This window comes from Mauremys mutica, chromosome 4 (genome assembly GCF_020497125.1).
Source record: "Mauremys mutica isolate MM-2020 ecotype Southern chromosome 4, ASM2049712v1, whole genome shotgun sequence".
In the NCBI taxonomy this organism is placed as follows: Eukaryota; Metazoa; Chordata; order Testudines; family Geoemydidae; genus Mauremys; species Mauremys mutica.
Window position 1 is genome coordinate 3,524,812 of NC_059075.1, and position 20,422 is coordinate 3,545,233.

General features: G+C 46.7%; 1 protein-coding gene across 1 annotated transcript; it reads right to left on the reverse strand.

Moving 5' to 3' along the window:
* Positions 1 to 1,124: 1,124 nt before the first annotated feature.
* Positions 1,125 to 20,014, reverse strand: FKBP3 (FKBP prolyl isomerase 3). The gene is made up of 7 exons (XM_045016705.1): positions 19,784 to 20,014; positions 18,838 to 18,939; positions 17,350 to 17,457; positions 15,793 to 15,928; positions 14,750 to 14,817; positions 11,303 to 11,400; positions 1,125 to 1,361 (listed from the first exon to the last, which is right to left on the reverse strand). Exons 1-7 carry the CDS (start codon positions 19,886 to 19,888, stop codon positions 1,307 to 1,309), a joined length of 672 nt encoding a protein of 223 aa, XP_044872640.1. The 5' UTR covers positions 19,889 to 20,014; the 3' UTR covers positions 1,125 to 1,306.
* Positions 20,015 to 20,422: the final 408 nt, after the last annotated feature.

The window sequence follows — 20,422 nt, forward strand, 5'->3', positions numbered from 1 at the left end:
TGTAATTCTCCACTGCTGGATCTGCCTCACGTCCCCAGATGCCAGACGGTTCAGTTAGTTGAGAAGACCTAAATTCTGAAGCAGCAATACAAGAGTCCTACAACGGAAGTCAAGGCTACAAAACAATGAGCAATGAGATGGGACTGTGCGGCTTGCCTGACCAGGCCTGACACAACCACGTTGCAAACCTGCTCTCTGACTTCACTCAGCTGTAAACTCTGTATGTATGATACCACCTCATGGACCTCTTACTCTTTCAATACTGCAACTCTTGGGATGCCACACTTCCGATGTATGAAAAACAAATGCAAATCAACCCTAGGTGCCACCTCATAGTGTGTATCTGAAAGTCTTAAAATGAGGTGAGCACATAATGCACTTCATAAATGGGGAAACTTAGACACAGAAAAGTTACGTACATGCCTTACCCCAACTCTCACAAAACATCCATTCTGGATTTTCAGATTGTCAGATGGAGAATCCACAGCAACTCTGGTCAATTGTTCCAATGGTTAATTAAAAAGGTCAAGAAGAACCAGATGCTGTCACCTCCAGAGGGTTCAGCTAAATCTTGAGCAATGCCTGGAAGGTTACTATGAGCTTCTTACTCATTTCTTTCCTAGTGCTGTTTCTTTCCACCCTCCCTCCTTTCCAAATAGAGTTCAGTTTGCTGACCACTAAAAAAAATCCACTCTTGTGTCACTGCTGTGATCAGAAAGCTAAACTAAAGACAACTTACCCAACTGCAGTAAGAGGCTGGCAAGGCTGAAGAGGCTAATACATTGCTTGCTGAGCCTTAAAGAGTGTTTTCCATGAGCCAAACTACAAAAGTGGAAAGAAAGACCCAGCTTACATGGATCTGAACCAGGCACTGCTATGGGGATTAATGGAAGGCAGAAGTACAACAGCATAGGAGGGAGCGTATAGCACCCAGGCCAACGTGGAGGGAAAAATGCTGGCAAAATTTAAGTGTTTCCCTTCCCCCTTGTTGCAACAGATTGGGTTTATTTGTAAGTGTGATTTACACAATGTCTGCTTCCACTGCAGAACAACAGATTTTCCAGATAAGTCTACTGACGTATGGAAGCACAAGCGAAAAAAAAGTCAGCTAAACTACCTGCATGTATAATCTATTTTCTTTAGTGATGTTTTACTGTACAGCAATTGGGGGAAAAACAAAATGATTTTCAAAACAGAAGGCCACCGTTGTGACTATTTCCTGAAGCTGTAAGAACAGAATTGCAGTCGGCAGATGTCTTCTCACTTATTGATGAATTCACAGCACTGAAGAAATAAGTTCTTCATATCAATCAATATCCACCAATTCAACTTCGAAAAAGAGCTTTGCATTTGGAGGAATCCTGTTTGCACAAGTGTTAAAGACATTTTAACACAATCCAGGTGGATGTATAAACTGGCTAGACATAACTTGTGATCCCCCCACCCCGCTGTTCAACCTGACACTTTTGAGTTTGACATTTCAGTAACCTCTGGCAAGAAGTTTTCACCTCCACTAGTTAACATACTAAAACCAAGCTATTAAATCACTCACTATATCTGTAACATGGCAGTGATCATATTAAACACTCAGTGCCAACTGTTTGGCAAGCAGGTCACACAAGCTCTTAATGAAATGCTTGTGGCATGAGACTTTCCCTCTTGTAAAGCCCAGCTAGGGTAGTGATGTAAGCAAGTCAGGCGTATAAAGCCATAACTCTTCCCCATTTTAGGGTACTATTAATGGTGCTGATTCAGCTTCTAGGAAGAAGAGGGAGGAAAGTAGCACAAGATTCTGGACAGAGCATCGACGTGTCTCATCGGCAGATCCAAAAAGAGCCACAAAGCAGGAGCAAGGGGAAAACTGTAGCCTCCAGTCATGTCATTTCCGTTAGTTCTGGGAAAGGGGGGCCAAGTTACGAGGCTGGAGACAGAGAGGGCATTTTCCCTTTCTCCCGCTCCTACAGCTAGCAAGGAACAGAGCCATAGGGAGTGTTCAGCAGGTCAGCCCACTCCCATTTGCTCCTTGTGTCCTCCAGCCAGAGCCATTCTGGAACATAAGCACATCTGAATCTCACTACTGCCCCTTTTCCTAACTGCTACTGAAGCAATGGCAGCAGACTCCTCCCTTTCTCCCACCTCCTGACTGGTAAGAACATAAGAACGACCAGACTGGGTCAGACCAGTGGTCCATGTAGCCCAGTCTTCTGATGGTGGTCAGTGCCAGAGAGAATGAACAGAACAGGTAATCAAGTGATCCAGCCCCTCATCCATTCCCAACTTCTGGCAGTCACAGGTTTAGGGACACCCAGAGCACAGGGCTGCATCCCTGACCATCTTGGCTAATAGCCATTGATGGACCTGTCCTCCATCAACTTATCTTTTTTGAACCCAGTTATAGTTTTGACCTTCATAACATCCCATCCAGGAGTTCCACTGATTGACTGTGCATGTGTCTCTTTTAACTAGGGTGACCAGGTGTCCCATTTTTAAAGGGACAGTCCCAGATTTAAGCCCTGCTTGCAGGTGTCTCAACTTCTTAAAAACAGGCAAATATCCGGTATTTTCTGTCTCCCATCCCCATCAGTACTGGCGAATCCTGCTGCTGGCCAGTTCACTACTCACCAGCCGCTCACCCACCCGTGGTGAGTGGGGGGTCCAGTGGCCAGTGATAAGGGTGGCTGTGCAAGGCTGGTGGTGGGGTGAAGATGCAGTGCACGGGGACGGCCGCTCCCCCTGCTCCATGCTGGCTCTTGGCCAGCAGGGAACCACCCCCCATCCTGTTTCCGGATGGCACACGCTGCGGTAGCTGGTGAGTGGGGGCAGACGCCAGGTAGCAGCCAGTTACATGACATCTCTGCTGCCCACCCATCGGCCCTTTACATGCTCCCCCTCTCGCTGTCCTCTCTCTGCTTTGCCCTTTCACCCCCTCTCCAGCCCCGCTGCTCCCCCATATCCTCCCCAGCAGGGCAGACGCCGCTCCCAGCGCTGTGCGGAGAACCAGCCCCTGGTCGGAGCACTCAGTCACCACCAGCCTGGCCGGCAGGCTCCTTCCTTCCCCCACTGCCTCTGGCTGGGTCAGCGCCCCGGGAAAGCCTAAGACCCTCCAGCCTAGGGCGCTGGCCAGGAGGAGCCAAGCCCTGCATGTGCCAAAGCCCCACACAGCGCTGGCACAGGGCAGCCTCTCCGCCCCTCAGCAAAGCTCTGGAGTGGGGGGACAAGCAATTTCCAGCCTGTTTGCACCCTGAACCTTTAGGCTCCACAGCAGCCCCCCAGGCAAGGGCTTAGTACCCTCTTCACCCCCCACCCCTGGATCCTGCCCCCAGGGGGTGAAGGGCTGCTCTGTCCCCTAGGCACCTTCCCCTGATGAGGTTTGCAGAAGCCCCTGCAGTCAGGTTCCCTGGTGCACAATGCATCCATAGGGCTTAACCCCTTCCTGCCTGCACTGTAACCAGGGGACAGAGAGTAGCTGGGTTATCTCGGTGGCCAGCAGCAGCCTGGAGGTGTCAGGTGCCTTTCAACACTGTGCAGGCAGGAAGGGACAAGCTGCTTCCAGCCACTGGGGAGGGGGAGAAGAGATGAGCTCTGCAAAGACTCAGGCCAGGTCATCCCTCGCCCACAGCTGGAAGCAGATCCCATCCCTTCCCTCCCGCACAGTACTGAAAGGCTGCTGCTAGCTACATTCTGGTGTGAACCCTGGCAGAAATCTGGGGGGAGGGGGTGGCATGTGATCCTGTGTGCGCCCCACATGTGCCAGGTACCAAGAGAGGCAGGTCTGTCCCAAGGGCCCAGCCAGGCACTGAGAGCGGAGAGGGCTGGGCAGGGAGGGTCAGGTCGGGTGGTCACCCCCGGCCCATGTGAGAGGTGTGTGGGAGTGTCACCTCTCCCCATGTGAACCCTAAAGCTTTAAAGATAAGAAGGTAAATAAAAAGAAATACTGTGGAGTTGGATTCTTTTTAACAGGGACTCAGTCAACTGGATGTTAATCTGAATGTTTGTACTGCATAGTTCTGACTGATTGCCATTGAACTTGCTTGAATACAAGTTATTTTCCAGGTGTCCTATATTCAGCATAGGGAAATATGGTCACCCTCCTTTTAACCAGTTACTGATCCATGAAAGAAACTTAAGAACATAAGAAAGGCTGTACCGGGTCAGACCAAAGGTCCATCTAGCCCAGTATCTGTCTACCGACAGTGGCCATTGCCAGGTGCCCCAGAGGGAGTGAACCTAACAGGCAATGATCAAGTGATCTCTCTCCTGCCATCCATCTCCATCCTCTGATGAACAGAGGCTAGGGACACCATTCTTACCCATCCTGGCTAATAGCCATTTATGGACTTAGCCACCATGAATTTATCCAGTCCCCTTTTAAACATTGTTATAGTCCTAGCCTTCACAACCTCCTCAGGTAAGGAGTTCCACAAGTTGACTGTGCACTGCGTGAAGAAGAACTTCCTTTTATTTGTTTTAAACCTGCTGCCTATTAATTTCATTTGGTGACCCCTAGTTCTTGTATTATGGGAATAAGTAAATAACTTTTCCTTATCTACTTTCTCAACATCACTCATGATTTTATATACCTCTATCATGTCCCCCCTTAGTCTTCTCTTTTCCAAGCTGAAGAGTCCTAGCCTCTTTAATCTTTCCTCGTATGGGACCCTCTCTAAACCCCTAATCATTTTAGTTGCCCTTTTCTGAACCTTTTCTAGTGCTAGAATATCTTTTTTGAGGTGAGGAGACCACATCTGTACACAGTACATAGATTTATATAAGGGCAATAATATATTCTCAGTCTTATTCTCTATCCCCTTTTTAATGATTCCTAACATCCTGTTTGCTTTTTTGACCGCCTGTGCACACTGCGTGGACATCTTCAGAGAACTATCCACGATGACTCCAAGATCTTTTTCCTGACTCGTTGTAGCTAAATTAGCCCCCATCATGTTGTATGTATAGTTGGGGTTATTTTTTCCAACGTGCATTACTTTACATTTATCCACATTAAATTTCATTTGCCATTTTGTTGCCCAATCACTTAGTTTTGTGAGATCTTTTTCAAGTTCTTCACAATCTGCTTTGGTCTTTATTATCTTGAGCAGTTTAGTATCATCTGCAAACTTTGCCACCTCACTGTTTACCCCTTTCTCCAGATCATTTATGAATAAATTGAATAGGATTGGTCCGAGGACTGACCCTTGGGGAACACTAGTTACCCCTCTCCATTCTGAGAATTTACCATTAACTCCTACCCTTTGTTCCCTGTCTTTTAACCAGTTCTCAGTCCATGAAAGGACCTTCCCTTTTATCCCATGACAGCTTAATTTACGTAAGAGGCTTTGGTGAGGGACCTTGTCAAAGGCTTTCTGGAAATCTAAGTACACTATGTCCACCGGATCCCCCTTGTCCACGTTTGTTGACCCCTTCAAAGAACTCTAATAGATTAGTAAGACACGATTTCCCTTTACAGAAACCATGTTGACTATCGCTCAAAAGTTTATGTTTTTCTATGTGTTGGACAATTTTATTCTTTACTATTGTTTCAACTAATTTGCCCGGTACCGATGTTAGACTTACCGGTCTGTAATTGCCGGGATCACCCCTAGAGCCCTTTTTAAATATTGGCGTTACATTAGCTAACTTCCAGTCATTGGGTACCGAAGCTGATTTAAAGGACAGGTTACAAATCTTAGTTAATAGTTCTTCAACTTCACATTTGAGTTCTTTCAGAACTCTTGGGTGAATGCCATCTGGTCCCAGTGACTTGTTAATGTTGAGTTTATCAATTAATTCCAAAACCTCCTCTAGTGACACTTCAATCTGTGACAGTTCCTCAGATTTGTCACCTACAAAAGCCAGCTCAGGTTTGGGAGTCTCCCTAACATCCTCAGCCGTGAAGACTGAAGCAAAGAATCCATTTAGTTTCTCCGCAATGATTTTATCGTCTTTAAGCGCTCCTTTTGTATTTTGATCATCAAGGGGCCCCACTGGTTGTTTAGCAGGCTTCCTGCTTCTGATGTACTTAAAAAACATTTTGTTATTACCTTTGGAGTTTTTGGCTAGCCGTTCTTCAAACTCCTCTTTGGCTTTTCTTATTACACTCTTGCACTTAAGTTGGCAGTGTTTGTGCTCCTTTCTATTTGCCTCACTAGGATTTGACTTCCACTTTTTAAAGGAAGTCTTTTTATCTCTCACTGCTTCTTTTACATGGTTGTTAAGCCACAGTGGCTCTTTTTTAGTTCTTTTACTGTTTTTCTTAATTTGGGGTATACATTGAAGTTGGGCCTCTATTATGGTGTCTTTAAAAAGGGCCCACGCAACTTGCAGGGATTTCACTTTAGTCACTGTACCTTTTAACTTTTGTCTAACTAACCCCCTCATTTTTGTCTAGTTCCCCCTTTTGAAATTAAAGGCCACAGTGTTGGGCAGTTGAGGTGTTCTTCCCACCACAGGGATGTTGAATGCTATTGTATTATGGTCACTATTTCCAAGCGGTCCCGCTATAGTTACCTCTTGGACCAGCTCCTGCGCTCCACTCAGGATTAAATCTAGAGTTGCCTCTCCCCTTGTGGGTTCCCGTACCAGCTGCTCCATGAAGCAGTCATTTAAAGTATCGAGAAATTTTATCTCTGCATTTCGTCCTGAAGTGAAATGTTCCCAGTCAATATGGGGATAATTGAAATCCCCCCACTATTATCGGGTTCTTAATTTTGATAGCCTCTCTAATTTCCCTTAGCATTTCATCGTCACTATTATTGTCCTGGTCAGGTGGTCGATGATAGATCCCTAATGTTATATTTTTACTAGAGCATGAAATTTCTATCCATAGAGACTCTATGGAACATGTGGATTCGCTTAAGATTTTTACTTCATTTGAATCTACACTTTCTTCATACATATATAAAGTATAAAGTATATATATAGATATACTTTATCTATATACATATAGTGCCACTCCTCCCCCTGCACGACCTGTTCTGTCCTTCCGATATATTTTGTACCCCGGAATGATTGTGTCCCATTGATTGCTCTCAGTCCACCAGGTTTCTGTGATGCCTATTATATCTATATCCTCCTTTATCACAAGGCACTCTAGTTCACCCATCTTATTATTTAGACTTCTAGCATTTGTGTACAAGCACTTTAAAAACTTGTCGCTGTTTATTTGTCTGCCCTTTTCTGATGTGTCAGATTCTTTTTATGTGAATGTTTCTCGTCTGATCTGGCCCTTACTTTATCCTCTTCCATCCTCACCTCCTGACTAAAACCTACAGAATCTCTATCAATAGACTCTTCTCTAAGAGAGGTCAGTGTCCGATCCACACACTCCTCTGCAGCAGTTGGCTTTCCCCCATCTCCTAGTTTAAAAACTGCTCTACAACCTTTTTAATGTTTAGTGCCAGCAGTCTGGTTCCACTTTGGTTTAGGTGGAGCCCATCTCTCCTGTATAGGCTCCTCCCATCCCAGAAATTTCCCCAGTTCCTAATGAACATGAACCCCTCCTCTCTACACCATCGTCTCATCCACGCATTGAGACTCTGAAGCTCCGCCTGCCTACCTGGCCCTGCGCGTGGAACTGGGAGCATTTCTGAGAATGCCACCATAGAGGTCCTGGATTTCAGTCTCTTCCCTAGCAGCCTAAATTTGGCTTCCAGGACCTCTCTCCTACCCTTCCCTATGTCATTGGTACCTACATGTACCATGACCACCGGCTCCTCCCCAGCACTACACATAAGTCTATCTAGATGCCTCGAGAGATCCGCAACCTTCGCACCAGGCAGGCAAGTCACCATACAGTTCTCCCGGTCATCACAGACCCAGCTATCTACGTTTCTAATAATCGAATCTCCCATTACTAACACCTGCCTTTTCCTAGAAACTGGAGTTCCCTCCCCCGGAGAGGCAACCTCAGTGTGAGAGGCAACCCCACCACCATCTGGAAGGAGGGTCCCAACTACGGGAAGGTTTCCCTCTGCTCCCATTGACTGCTCTACTTCCCTGGGCCGTTCTTCCTCCTCAACAGCACAGGAGCTGTCTGAGCGGAGGTGGGACAATTCTACAGTGTCCCGGAAAGCCTCATCGACATACCTCTCCGCCTCTCTTAGCCCCTCCAGTTCCGCCACCCTGGCCTCCAAAGTCCGTACATGGTCTCTGAGGGCCAGGAGCGCCTTGCACCGACTGCACACATACGCCACCCGCCCACAGGGCAGGTAATCATACATGCAACACTCAGTGCAATAAACTGGATAGCCCCCAACGTAACTCTTGCCCCATGGCAGCTTACTTTGCTTAAGAGCCCGTGATGAGGAATCTTGTCAAAGTCTTCCTGAAAGTTCAAGTACACTATGTTCACTGTTCCTGAAAGTTCAAGTACACCTTGTCCACGTTTGTTGACCCCTTCAAAGAACCCTAATAGATTAGTAAGACACGATTTCCCTTTACAGAAACCATGTTGACTTTTGCCCAACAATTTATGTTCTTCTATGTGTCTGACAATTTTATTCTTTATGATTGTTTCAACTAATTTGCCCAGTGATGACGTTAGACTTACTGGTCTGTAATTGCCGGGATCACCTCTAGAGCCCTTTTTAAATATTGGCGTTACATTAGCTATCTTCCAGTCATTGGGTACAGAAGCCGATTTAAAGGACAGGTTACAAACCATAGTTAATAGTTCTGCAACTTCACATTTGAGTTCTTTCAGAACTCTTGGGTGAATGCCATTTGGTCCTGGTGACTTGTTACTGTTAAGTTTTAAGTTAATTCCAAAACCTCCTCTAGTGACACCTCAATCTGTGACAATTCCTCAGATTTGTCACTTACAAAAGCCAGCTCAGGTTTGGGAATCTCCCTAACATCCTCAGCCGTGAAGACCGAAGCAAAGAATTAATGTAGTTTCTCCGCAATGACTTTATCATCTTTAAGCGCTCCTTTTGTAGCTCGATCATCCAGGGGCCCCGCTGGTTGTTTAGCAGGCTTCCTGCTTCTGATGTACTTAAACATTTTGTTATTACCTTTGGAGTTTTTGGCTAGCTGTTCTTCAAACTCCTCTTTGGCTTTTCTTATTACACTCTTGCACTTAATTTAGCAGTGTTTATGCTTTCTATTTACCTCACTAGGATTCGACTTCCACTTTTTAAAAGATGCCTTTTTATCTCTCACTGCTTCTTTTACATGGTTGTTAAGCCACAGTGGCTCTTTTTTAGTTCTTTTACTGTTTTTCTTAATTTGGGGTATACATTTAAGTTGGGCCTCTATTATGGTGTCTTTGAAAAGTGTCCATGCAGCTTGCAGGGATTTCACTCTAGTCACTGTACCTTTTAATTTCTGTTTAACTAACCTCATTTTTGCATAGTCCCCCTTTCTGAAATTAAATGCCACAGTGTTGGGCTGTTGAGATGTTCTTCCCACCACAAGAATGTTAAATGTTGTTATATTATGGTCACTATTTCCAAGCGGTCCTGTTATAGTTACCTCTTGGACCAGATCCTGTGCTCCACTCAGGACTAAATTGAGAATTGCCTCTCCCCTTGTGGGTTCCCATACCAGCTGCTCCAAGAAGCGGTCATTTAAAGTATCCAGAAATTTAGTGTCTGCATTTCATCCTGAGGTGACATGTACCCAGTCAATAAGGGGATAATTGAAATCCCCCACTATTATTGAGTTCCTTATTTTGATAGCCTCTCTAATTTCCCTTGGCATTTCATCGTCATTATCACTGTTCGGGTCAGGTGGTCGATAATAGATCCCTACTGTTATATTCTTATTAGAGCATGGAATTACTATCCTGTAGCAGGGTGGACCTCTGCTCCTGCCCTGAAGGGGTTAAAAACAGCCCTGGGAAGTGGTTGTGGCTGGAGAAAGCAGCCTTTAGGCTGGGGCAAGAAGCCTGGGCTGATTGGGGAAAGCAGGCTCAGCTGTGACCGTGCTCCAATCAGGCCCAGCTGGCCCCTATAAGAGGCTGTGAGCCAGAAGTCCAAACAGTCTCCCTCTGCCTGTAGAGGGAGATGGGCCTGGCTGCAGGAAGCTACAGACAAAGTACCTGAGGGGCGCAGGGCTGGGGACAGGCAGAGGAGCTGGGGAGCTCCAGCCTGGAAAGCCCCAGGCTGTGGCCTAGTATTGGGCTAACAGGTACTGGGGGTTGCAGAGGGCAGCCCAGGGGTAGGCCACGGCAGCAGGTCCAAACCCTCCTTGCCAGTGATGAGTAGGCTGATACTGCAGTCTGCTCCAGGGCATAGGGCTAGACAATGACTGGCAGTAGCCATACACTGAGGCAAGGTGGGGATAGAGGGTGGGGGTTCCCTGGGGAGGGGAGACCCAGAGAGAAAGGGGTTACTGCCAGGGGGCAGCACCCCATGTAAAAGGGCATCGGGTCCAGAGGACAGGCAGATCACCAGCCTGCAGAGGGCGCTCCAGAGCTGGAACGGAGCTAATTCCCAGGAGTCACCAGCAGGAGGCGCCGCAGGGGTGAGTCGGCCCATCTACACATCCATAGAGATTTTATGGAACATGTGGATTCGTTTAAGATTTTTACTTCATTTGATTCTACATTTTCTTTCACATATAGTGTCACTCCCCTCTCCCCCCTCGCACGACCTGCTCTGACCTTCCAATATATTTTGTACCCCGGAATGATTGTGTCTCATTGATTGTCCTCACTCCACCAAGTTTCTGTGATGCCTATTATAGCAATATCCTCCTTTAACACAAGGCACTCTAGTTCACCCATCTTATTATTTAGACTTCTAGCATTTGTGTACAAGCACTTTAAAAACTTGTCGCTGTTTATTTGTCTGCCCTTTTCTGATGTGTCAGATTCTTTTTATGTGAATGTTTCTCGTCTGATCTGGCCCTTACTTTATCCTCTTCCATCCTCACCTCCTGACTAAAACCTACAGAATCTCTATCAATAGACTCTTCTCTAAGAGAGGTCTCTGTCCGATCCATGTGCTCCTCTGCAGCAGTCGGCTTTCCCCCCAGCTCTTAGTTTAAAAACTGCTCTGCAATCTTTTTAATGTTAAGTGCCAGCAGTCTGGATCCACTTTGGTTTAGGTGGAGCCCATCTTTCCTGTATAGGCTCCCCCATCCCAAAAGTTTTCCCCGTTTCTAATAAATCTAAACCCCTCCTCCCTACACCATGGTCTCAAGCACTGTGTTGCCAATGTACACCCCACCAGAAATCCATCTTTGCCTTGGTTATATGTTTCCAGAAGGAAAGATCTTACTGCACAGAGACTTTAAAAACAAAAAGTACGTTCTCAAAAGGTACATTCAATCCTGTTCATATTTTCAAGTAAAAGGATACTTGGCATCAGGCTGCCCTTTCTTCCCATAAGCCCATTCAGGTTCAATTTCCAGATGAGCCTTCTCCCCTTTAGTCATCGTCAACAGAGCTTCATCCCACTAAAAAAAAAAAGTATGTTGTAATATGAACTTCAAAAAACGATATAAATTCCACATTTCCAACTCTATCCTTTTAAGTGCCTGGGCTCTGAGCCAGTAAACGCTTCCCAGCTTGCAGTTTAACTAACTGCAGATGGCCTTCCAAGCAGTAGTGTTTGACAATTGGATTTTTCCTTTTAAAAAATGAAAATGTTCCCACAGTAACACCTACTCAAGAGCTGGTCTAGGATTTACTGCCACTGATTTGGATTTATAGCCCAGGAACACACAGAACAGTGGAAACTAGTCTCTGAAGTTTATTATCCCCTGATGTGAAGATACTAGTAGGCTGAATCTTTCTTATTTCAATAAGAGTACGAAACTCAGTGTTTGTTTTCAGAGATTCCACTCATTTTGGGATGTACAGATAAGCTGTTATCCAGCCAGGCTTTATAAAATTTGATAACTAATTTTATCTCAGTGCTTGTCCCACCCCATGCCAAACTACTTAGCTAGTGTTCAGAGTTTAGCACCATATCAGCTTATCACAATGAACAGGTGGTGTTCAGATCTCAGCTGTTTGAGGTGTATGGCAACAATCCAAGCATGGAAGTGTTACAGCAAGAATAAAGCTTGTAACAAAAAACTGAAGCAAGTGTTTCCTTGCAGCACTGGGCACAAGACCAATGACATTTTGGGGGTCGTCTCCCCCGCCCCCGAGTAGCTGTCACAGTACATCCACACAGAGCCACAGCGGTCATACACAGCACTAGTGAGGAACCTGATCCTGCACTGAGAAGCCACCAAGTTACTGGTGCCCACTAGCAGATGGCAGGCAAAGAGCAGGGCTGTAGCTAAGCACTTCATTGTAAGAGGATACACCCACATCTCCTCAGACACACCCACACTACATTCTCTAGGCTCTCCAGGAAAAGTAGGCAGACAGTTGTGTAAAGGGCTTGACACATCTGCTTTGCCCAGAGGACTATACCTAGTGCTTTACTTAGCTACCCATCCTTTTAAAAGCAGCCTTCACGTGCACTAGTGACAATCTGGAGCTCCATGCTGTGCCTTGTGCAAGGATCAAGCTTAAGTACAAAAGTGTGATTAGCTCTTCAGAGTTCTGAAGTGAAATCCAGACACACAACTGTTCTTCTGACAACATAACAGGCACCAGGGCGTGGGGACTTTCAGGATTCTGTTTAGCTTTGGCATGAGGGGTGACTGAGTGTGTAGAAGAAGGGCTCTGGTGGGAGACAAGGATATGTTGACTGACTTGTCGGGTTACTGGAACCAGCACATACTGCATTGTGGTAGAGCTAGATGCACAAGAGACTTGGGTGCCTAGATGCTTCTTTAGGCACAACTGACATTCACAAAACCACCACTCAGATGCCACCAAATCCTCTAGGCCAGTGGTTTCCAAACTGGGGTTCGTGAGTCCCTGGGGGTTCACAAAATGTTACGGGGGTTCTTGAGGGGAAAAAAATCCCTAATTGCGGGCAGAACTGTCCCTAGAGACCCTGGGCAACATGGGGCCAGCAGCCTGGAGCCCCTGGACTTCCAAGAGCTAAGCAGATCAAAGCAAGCATGTCTATCACACTGAGGAGATTTAAACTTCAAGACTCCTTATAAGAAATGGAAAGGGAGGTGGATATTTTTTGCTGTTTTTAAAATTAAATAGGCAGCTAGTATTGTTTTAAAAATTATTATGAAGAACAAGTTGTTTGCCTGGACTGCTCAAGACCTGAATGCTTGTGTAGGAGGAGCTCTTTGAGTTGGCTTCTTAAATACCTTTGTGGTGTTTCACATCTGATACTCCTTGATGAAACATAGGAGCCTTGTCTTATAACAGGCTTATTCAAAGTGATACAAGCTACGAAAGATCTTGGAAGAGTGTTGCTGTTTTCATAATGTTATAAAAATACTGTAATGATAATTAATAAATAGTAAATAGTGTGTATTAAGCATGCTTTTATAATTTATACTCAGGTAAAGGAGAAAATCCCTGGAAATATTCGTTTTTAGGAGGGGGTTCGCGAGACTTGACATTTTAGTGAAAGGGGTCCACAGGTTGTTAAAGTTTGGGTGCCACTATTCTAGGCACCTAAATCACCACTACGCGCATAGGTTTCCACTGGTGGGCAAGCTGGTCGGAGTCCTGGCTCAGGGAAGCTTTATCAGATTCCTCCGCATCTCTCGCCTGCTGGGCGTCTGGTATGTATGCTCTCAGCAGACCTAACCTGCATACAACAGCCCAGGGAAAAGCTGGGAATTCTGGGGGCTGTCTATCTATATCCGAATACCCAACAGCTCCATGGCTAGGGCCCTGACCTGGCTAGTGTGATGGCTATTCAGCCTGATCTGGATCAGAGATTTGGGCCCAGGGCCCCCACATCCCAGGAGAGTGCATGACTAGTCTGTGGCAGGTCTCTCTCTTCTGTTGGTGCTGGTCCACTGTGTAAAAAAAACCTGAACTATTCACTGGAGCAGGGACCTGAACCTGACTCCCCACCCATTTGGGTACTGAGATACTCGCTAACTCTCTCTCTGGCCTAATGAATATTAATTATTTATACAGAGAATCACCCCCCTCTCCCCCGCAATAGGGCACTCAATTGGAACATGGGAGACCTGCTCCCAGGGATCTGAAAACAGGAGCCTTACATCCCACGAGTGCCCTGACCACTGGGCTATTGGCTAGAGTGGGGTAGTGGCCTGTCTCTCTCCATATCACACGAAAGGGCTGATGTCACTTAGGCCCTGACTCCAGGAGACGTATCACAGTGGAGAATTCCAAGCAGAGAGAGATGTCTATCAGGTGCCTAAGATCTGGGCCCATGGGGATTAGGCACCTGCATACCACTGTGGATCTGGGCCCTAAGCCCCGGCCCTTTCTTTTGCATTTCACACTTCTGCTTAGGTGCTTCCCCACTCAGCTTGCTGAGTTCTGAGAATCCCTTTCTTAGGCGCCTCACTCAGGGCTGTGAATTCTAATAGATGGTAGGACCCTGAGCAGTTAGGTTTCTTTGTGAATGCAGCCTGTTGCATGCAGGGGCTCCAATCAAGGCTCACCGTGCTACGTGCAGTAGAAATATCTAAAACACTGTCTCTGACCCAAAGATCATACACTCTAATACTGCTGTCCACAGGTTTAGTTATGGGGAGGGCCTAGACTGAGAAGTTAGATAAGGGCATTTATATAAAAACTGAAATATGCCAGTAATATGTTATAAGAGCTGTAAACTCACTCGCTTCCCCCAGACAATCCAGAGAAGCACCCAACAGATGCACACCAAAGGGTAATCCTACAGACCGAGGACTTCATCAGACTTTGACACACGGACAGACTTTTATATGGTTTACTTACGCCTCTGATAACTTTTCCTACACCAACTTTGAAGCTTAAAGGTTTGGCTCCTTTTTTCTTCTTTGAACCTGAAAGACATTTGTATATACATTTATTCGGCCAGAGTTAAATCATTAACTAGCTCACACTAATATTTCTGATTAGAACTACCACTACGGTTATGCACCACAAATATCTACTGCCCCACGATATACATTATAGATGAGCTTTAAATGGATTTCCCCATGTTTCATATAATGTAATCATTCAAAATAGCAGCTAAATAGAAAACAATGGGGGCAAATTCAGTTTTGATGCAAGTGCCCATAGTTTCTTTAAAGCAGTGAAGTTGCACCAACACCAGAGCGGATATTGATGTAGCAAACAGAGAAGATCTCTTTCTATGGAATGTCTGGAGTAGAAAAGCAGATTGTAAAACAGTGAGCTGAACCTTGCATAGTATTGCAATTACAACCTATTACTTTTAACAGTGCTATAAAACTGCTGCAAAATGTACATTTCTAGCACTTGTCTCCCCCGTAAGCCATGGGTTTTACACACTTCTCCCCAAAGCACCTCTGCATTAAACTGATAAATATTATACAAGCTGTGTGCATGGGGAACTAAATAAGCTACCACCACTCAGTTTCTATAGCTAAACAGAGTTTTCAGAATTAAAAGCCTTTATTTCTGCCCTTCTGCAGAGCCACAGGCCTGATTAAATCAGTATCTCTCACATTATCCATGGCCTGGAAATACCATACTTAGCCTATGGCAAGATGCAGGGATCATGTTATAAAAGTGAGTCCTCAGAGAATATCCTGTTTTCTCTCTTGGAAAGATTCATCCCAAGAACTGACAGCAAGACAACCCTGATCTCAACAGGACACGGGGGCAGGAGCAGTTTCTGAGGACCCAGGCCATTTAAGCCTTTAAGAAGCATAAACACTGTCCAAAAAGACAACATGGTGACTAGCGTTCCAGCTAATTTCTTCCACTCCTATGCAGTGTAAGCTATCTGAACTCTTTAAACCTGCAAGACCTTGTTATCCGTGTGACCTTACTTGTTTGAATATTGGTATCGAAGACAGTCCCATCCTGTAACTTTCCCGTATACCAGCAATGAACAACATCTCCTTTTTTGGGGAAGTTAGTTTTATCCCCTTTTTTCAGAATTGACTTTGTATATTTTGGTGGACCCTGAATTAAGATAGAAATAGAGAATTATCACAATCTTAATGACTCATCCCAAATTACCAACAAAGCACAAGATGGACCAGCTGAAGTTAATTGAGTTTAAGCCACTGAATGAACCACTTTCAGATACTAAGGTGAACAGCACCCATATATGCTTTTAAATTAATATAGTCTGTACCGTACTTTAGCATCCTTTGGGAAGGAAAGGGTTATATAAATGTAGTCTATGCCAAACCAAGATTGGTCCTGATGTCAAAGTTATTTAAAACTTTGGAGAGAAAACTGCATGAGAATGACTACTGGCTCAAAATATGCTGGGTAAGTGAGAAGTTGAATCAAGGTCCAATTTTTTAAGAGGGTCTTCCACAAAACTACAAATTCAGACTTACGAAGAACAACTTGTAAATAAACACTTCACTGCAGTCACTTCTGGTGAGAAAGCAAGCCAAGAGCACTCAATTTCTTTTTACCAGTTTGTATGTTAAGTTTCAGAGGGGTAGCCATGTTAGTCTGGTTCTGTAGAAGCAGCAAAGAATCCTGTGGCACCTTATAGACTAACAGACGTTTTGCAGCATGAGCTTTCGTGGGTGAATACCCACTTCTTGCTTTTGTGGGTGAATACCCACTTCTTCGGATGCAAGTGGGTATTCACCCACGAAAGCTCATGCTGCAAAACGTCTGTTAGTCTATAAGGTGCCACAGGATTCTTTGCTGCTTCTATGTTAAGTTGATCAGCTCTCTTAACATCACTGAAAGTTTCTTCATTGGGGCTTTGGCCCTCAAATGTACCCCAACCAGTTAGTGACTATTCCAACAAGAGAGAAAATGCTAAGGGGATACATTGTACCCATAAAAGAAACATTCTGCAGTAATATTAACACTTTCTGCTTGGATACTGCCATCCAACCAAAGATCTCACTAGTGAATGTTTGTCCGCCATATCACTTCACTTCAAGAACCGTTCTGTTCAGCTTAAACAATTTCAGAATCAATGTCTGGATCCATTCCAGGCTGCGCACACTATTAGCAATTCCCCTCAACCCAGCCCACTCAAACTCTCTACCTTTTATCATTCACCGTTTGAAAGCGTTTGTTCTACTACATAGGCCAGTGGTTCTTAACCTTTACTGCAGCCTGCACCCCTTTGGTTCTCAAAATATGTTCTCGCACCCCTTAAACCTAGATATATTTTTGTTTGTATATTACAGTAATCATTAAAAAAATGTATAATGTTAATAAATACATAGGTTTGATGAAACAAAGTAGTTGTACTTATGTGCCTGTGCTTAATTTGTGTTTTCGATGATTTACCTTCTAAAAAAATCTGGCATGTCTCGCACCCCCAGCAGGTGTGTGCACCCCAGGTTAAGAATCACTGACATAGGCAATCGTCCTAATCTAAGAAAGTAGTTTTCTATACAAACCTCATCAACAGTCTCTTCAGGCTTAGTTTCTTTTGCCTTGTCTTCATCAATCTTGATATTCTTTACCTGTTCCGTCACTTTATCTGCACTCTCCGTGCCTTTAAAGCGCTGTAAGAAAGCATTTATCATTACCTGCTACATAACAGGATAGGAAATCCTTCAGAAGGCTGTCAAAAATCTACTTTACAGCTTTTATATACTTAAGAACCAATTCTGGAGGGGAAACAACCATGGATTCCAGTAGTCAGCAGTATTAAGGCTCTACAATGTAATTGAAATACAAGAGAGACAAGGGGAGTGAGGTAATATCTTTTATTGGACCAACTTCTGTTGGTGAAAAAGAAGCTTTCAAGCTACACAGAGTTCTTCTGATCTGGGAAAGGTACTTAGAAGTGTCACAGCTAAATACAAGGTGGAACAGATTGTTTAGCATAAGTAGCTAACAGACTCTAAAAGACCATTCAAGGTGAAGTGGCCAGATAACACTGCTCCAGTCATAAGACAAAGAAGGGGGATTAGTGGGTTACAGAATGTTGTCATAAGCCTGGAATCCAGTGTCTTTATTAGGACCATGATTTTTTTAATGTCTAGCAAAATTATGAATTCAAGCTCCCAGGCTCGTCTTTTGAAGGTGTTGTACAGGTTTCCTTTGAGAATGAGAACTGCGGTCAGAAATGGGGTGATCATTTCATGAAAAGTGCCCACAGGTGATCTTTTATCATTTTTCTGTGAGAGTTCATTCAAGAGAATAGCGACTGTCTGGTTTCACCCACATAGTTGTTATTGGAGCATTTAGTGCACTGGATGAAGTACGCCGCCTGTTGTGATAGGCATGTGTAGGACCCAGGGATCTTGAGGTGTGTGTTGTGGGGGGGTACTAAAGGGCCGCTTCACCTTGAATGGTCTCTTAGATTAGAATATGTAACTACTTATGCTAAACAATCCGTTCTACATTGTATTTAGTTGCAATGCTCTGAGTACCTTTCCCAAACCTGAAGAAGAGCCTGTGTAGCTTGAAAGCTGGCCTCTTTCATCACCAGAAATTGGTCCAATAAAATATACCACCTCACCCACCCTATCTCCCTAATAACCTGGGATCAATGTGGCTAAAACACTGCAAACTGAAAGTTACTTAAATATGTATAATGATGCAGGATATTTATAAAGGATAAAAGATGTCACACTGTTTCTGACAACTGACGATGCACAGGATGTATTTGCATGACTGGTTATCTTAATTTGCTTTGAGGGCATGCACATTCAAAATATTTTCCTCTAGATTAAAAAAAATATATATATTCAAATGCTCTGGATTTTCAAGGGTCAAAAATATGCTCCAGCTACAGAACAATTCAGCCAAGAAGGCAAATGGTTCTGAAAACACGGAAATGAGGCTAGAGAGAAAACCATCTGTGTTCTCAGTCACAAGCAAGCACTATAACAAGAGGCTCTTTGTCCCACACAGGCCCAGGAGAGGCAGGTACCCACCTGAGTTTCAAAGAGCTGGTTATAGGCCGTAACTAACTGGTCTTTGGTCGCAGTCTTGGCCACATTTTTTATTTGCCCCAGTAACTTGTGTTCTGCAAGAAACTAGAGACAAGAGAGGGAAATTTAGCTGAGTTGTCAGGGCGTTCTGTGTCAAGCATCGTGCCTGCAGTCTGCCCCAAAAGTGCCAAGGTGCTGGCATCGCTGGGGGCGGCAGGTTGCACTCAGGGAGTTGGGGGCTCTCAGAGCATAGACTTGTCACATCCTTGGGGTGCCAGGGGGGTGCCCAGCCAGGGTGGAATCGGAGGTGAAAGTGTCATGTGGTGGAGTCGAGAGACGGGGCAGCCCGGGGTGTGTGTGTGTCATGGAATCTAGCCAAGGTAGAGATGGGGGTGGTCACGGGGTCCTGCTGGCGTGGAGTCAGGGGGCCGGGCAAGAGGAGGGAGTCGGGGTGGGCATGGGATCCAGCCGGGGTGAGTTAGCGGGTGCGGCTGGAGAGAATCATGGGGTCTGGCTGGGGTGAGGCGCGGGGGCGGATGGTGAGGTACGGCCAGGGAGGCAGGTCCAGACAGTGGGGTCCAGCCGGGGAGAGGTGTGGTGGGGGAGCTGGGGCGGACGGTGGGGTCCGGCCGGGGAGAGGCGGGGGGGGGCTGGGGCGGACGGGGGGGTCCGGCCGGGGTGAGGCGGGAGCGGACGGTGGGGTCCGGCCGGGGAGAGGCGGGGGGGGGCTGGAGCGGACGGTGGGGTCCGGCCGGGGTGAGGCGGGGGGGGGTCAGGTCCAGGTGGCCGCAGGGTCCGGCCGAGCTTTACGCAGCTGCCCTCAGGAGCGCGCGGGAGCAGCCGGCCGCGAGCCCCGGCCCCTCCCCCCGTACCGCCTGCGCCGCGAGCCCCGGCCCGGCCCGGCCCCTCCCCCCGTACCGCCAGCGCCGCGTGCCCCCTCCCCCCGTACCGCCAGCGCCGCGTGCTCCTGCAGGAACTTGATCAGGTCCTTCTTGGGCAGCGCCTCGCTGCGCAGCTCCTCGGCGCTCCACTGCCGCGGCGGGGCCGCCGCCATCTTGCCGCCCGCGCCCCCCGACTCCGCCGCAGGGGCTCCCGCGCAGCGCGTGGCCGGGTGCGTGAGGGGCGGGCGGGGGCGCGGCTGCGCTTTGCGGACACTGCCGGGGGTTGGTGGGCGGGGCCGAAGGGGTGAGGGAGGTGCTGGGGTTGGTGGGCGGGGCCGAAGGGGTAAGGGAGGTGCTGGGGGTGGTGGGCGGGGCCGAAGGGGTAAGGGAGGGGCCTGGGGTTGGTGGGCGGGGCCGAAGGGGTAAGGGAGGGGCCTGGGGTTGGTGGGCGGGGCCGAAGGGGTAAGGGAGGGGCCTGGGGTTGTTGGGCGGGGCCGAAGGGGTAAGGGAGGTGCTGGGGTTGGTGGGCGGGGCCGAAGGGGTAAGGGAGGTGCTGGGGTTGGTGGGCAGGGCCGAAGGGGTGAGGGAGGTGCTGGGGTTGGTGGGCGGGGCCGAAGGGGTAAGGGAGGTGCTGGGGTTGGTGGGCGGGGCCGAAGGGGTAAGGGAGGGGCCTGGGGTTGGTGGGAGGGGCTTAGGGTTAGGGTTAG

Bases quoted from the DNA above. Each gene is read 5' to 3' on its own strand.
- FKBP3 (XM_045016705.1), bottom strand. From the start codon at position 19,888: ATGGCGGCGGCCCCGCCGCGGCAGTGGAGCGCCGAGGAGCTGCGCAGC. The intron at 17,458-18,837 runs GTGGGTACCTGC...GCTTTCTTACAG, and splicing joins ACCAGCTCTTTGAAACTCAG to CGCTTTAAAGGCACGGAGAG. The intron at 1,362-11,302 runs GTATCCTTTTAC...TTGTGCAAACAG, and splicing joins AAAGGGCAGCCTGATGCCAA to GATTCCTCCAAATGCAAAGC.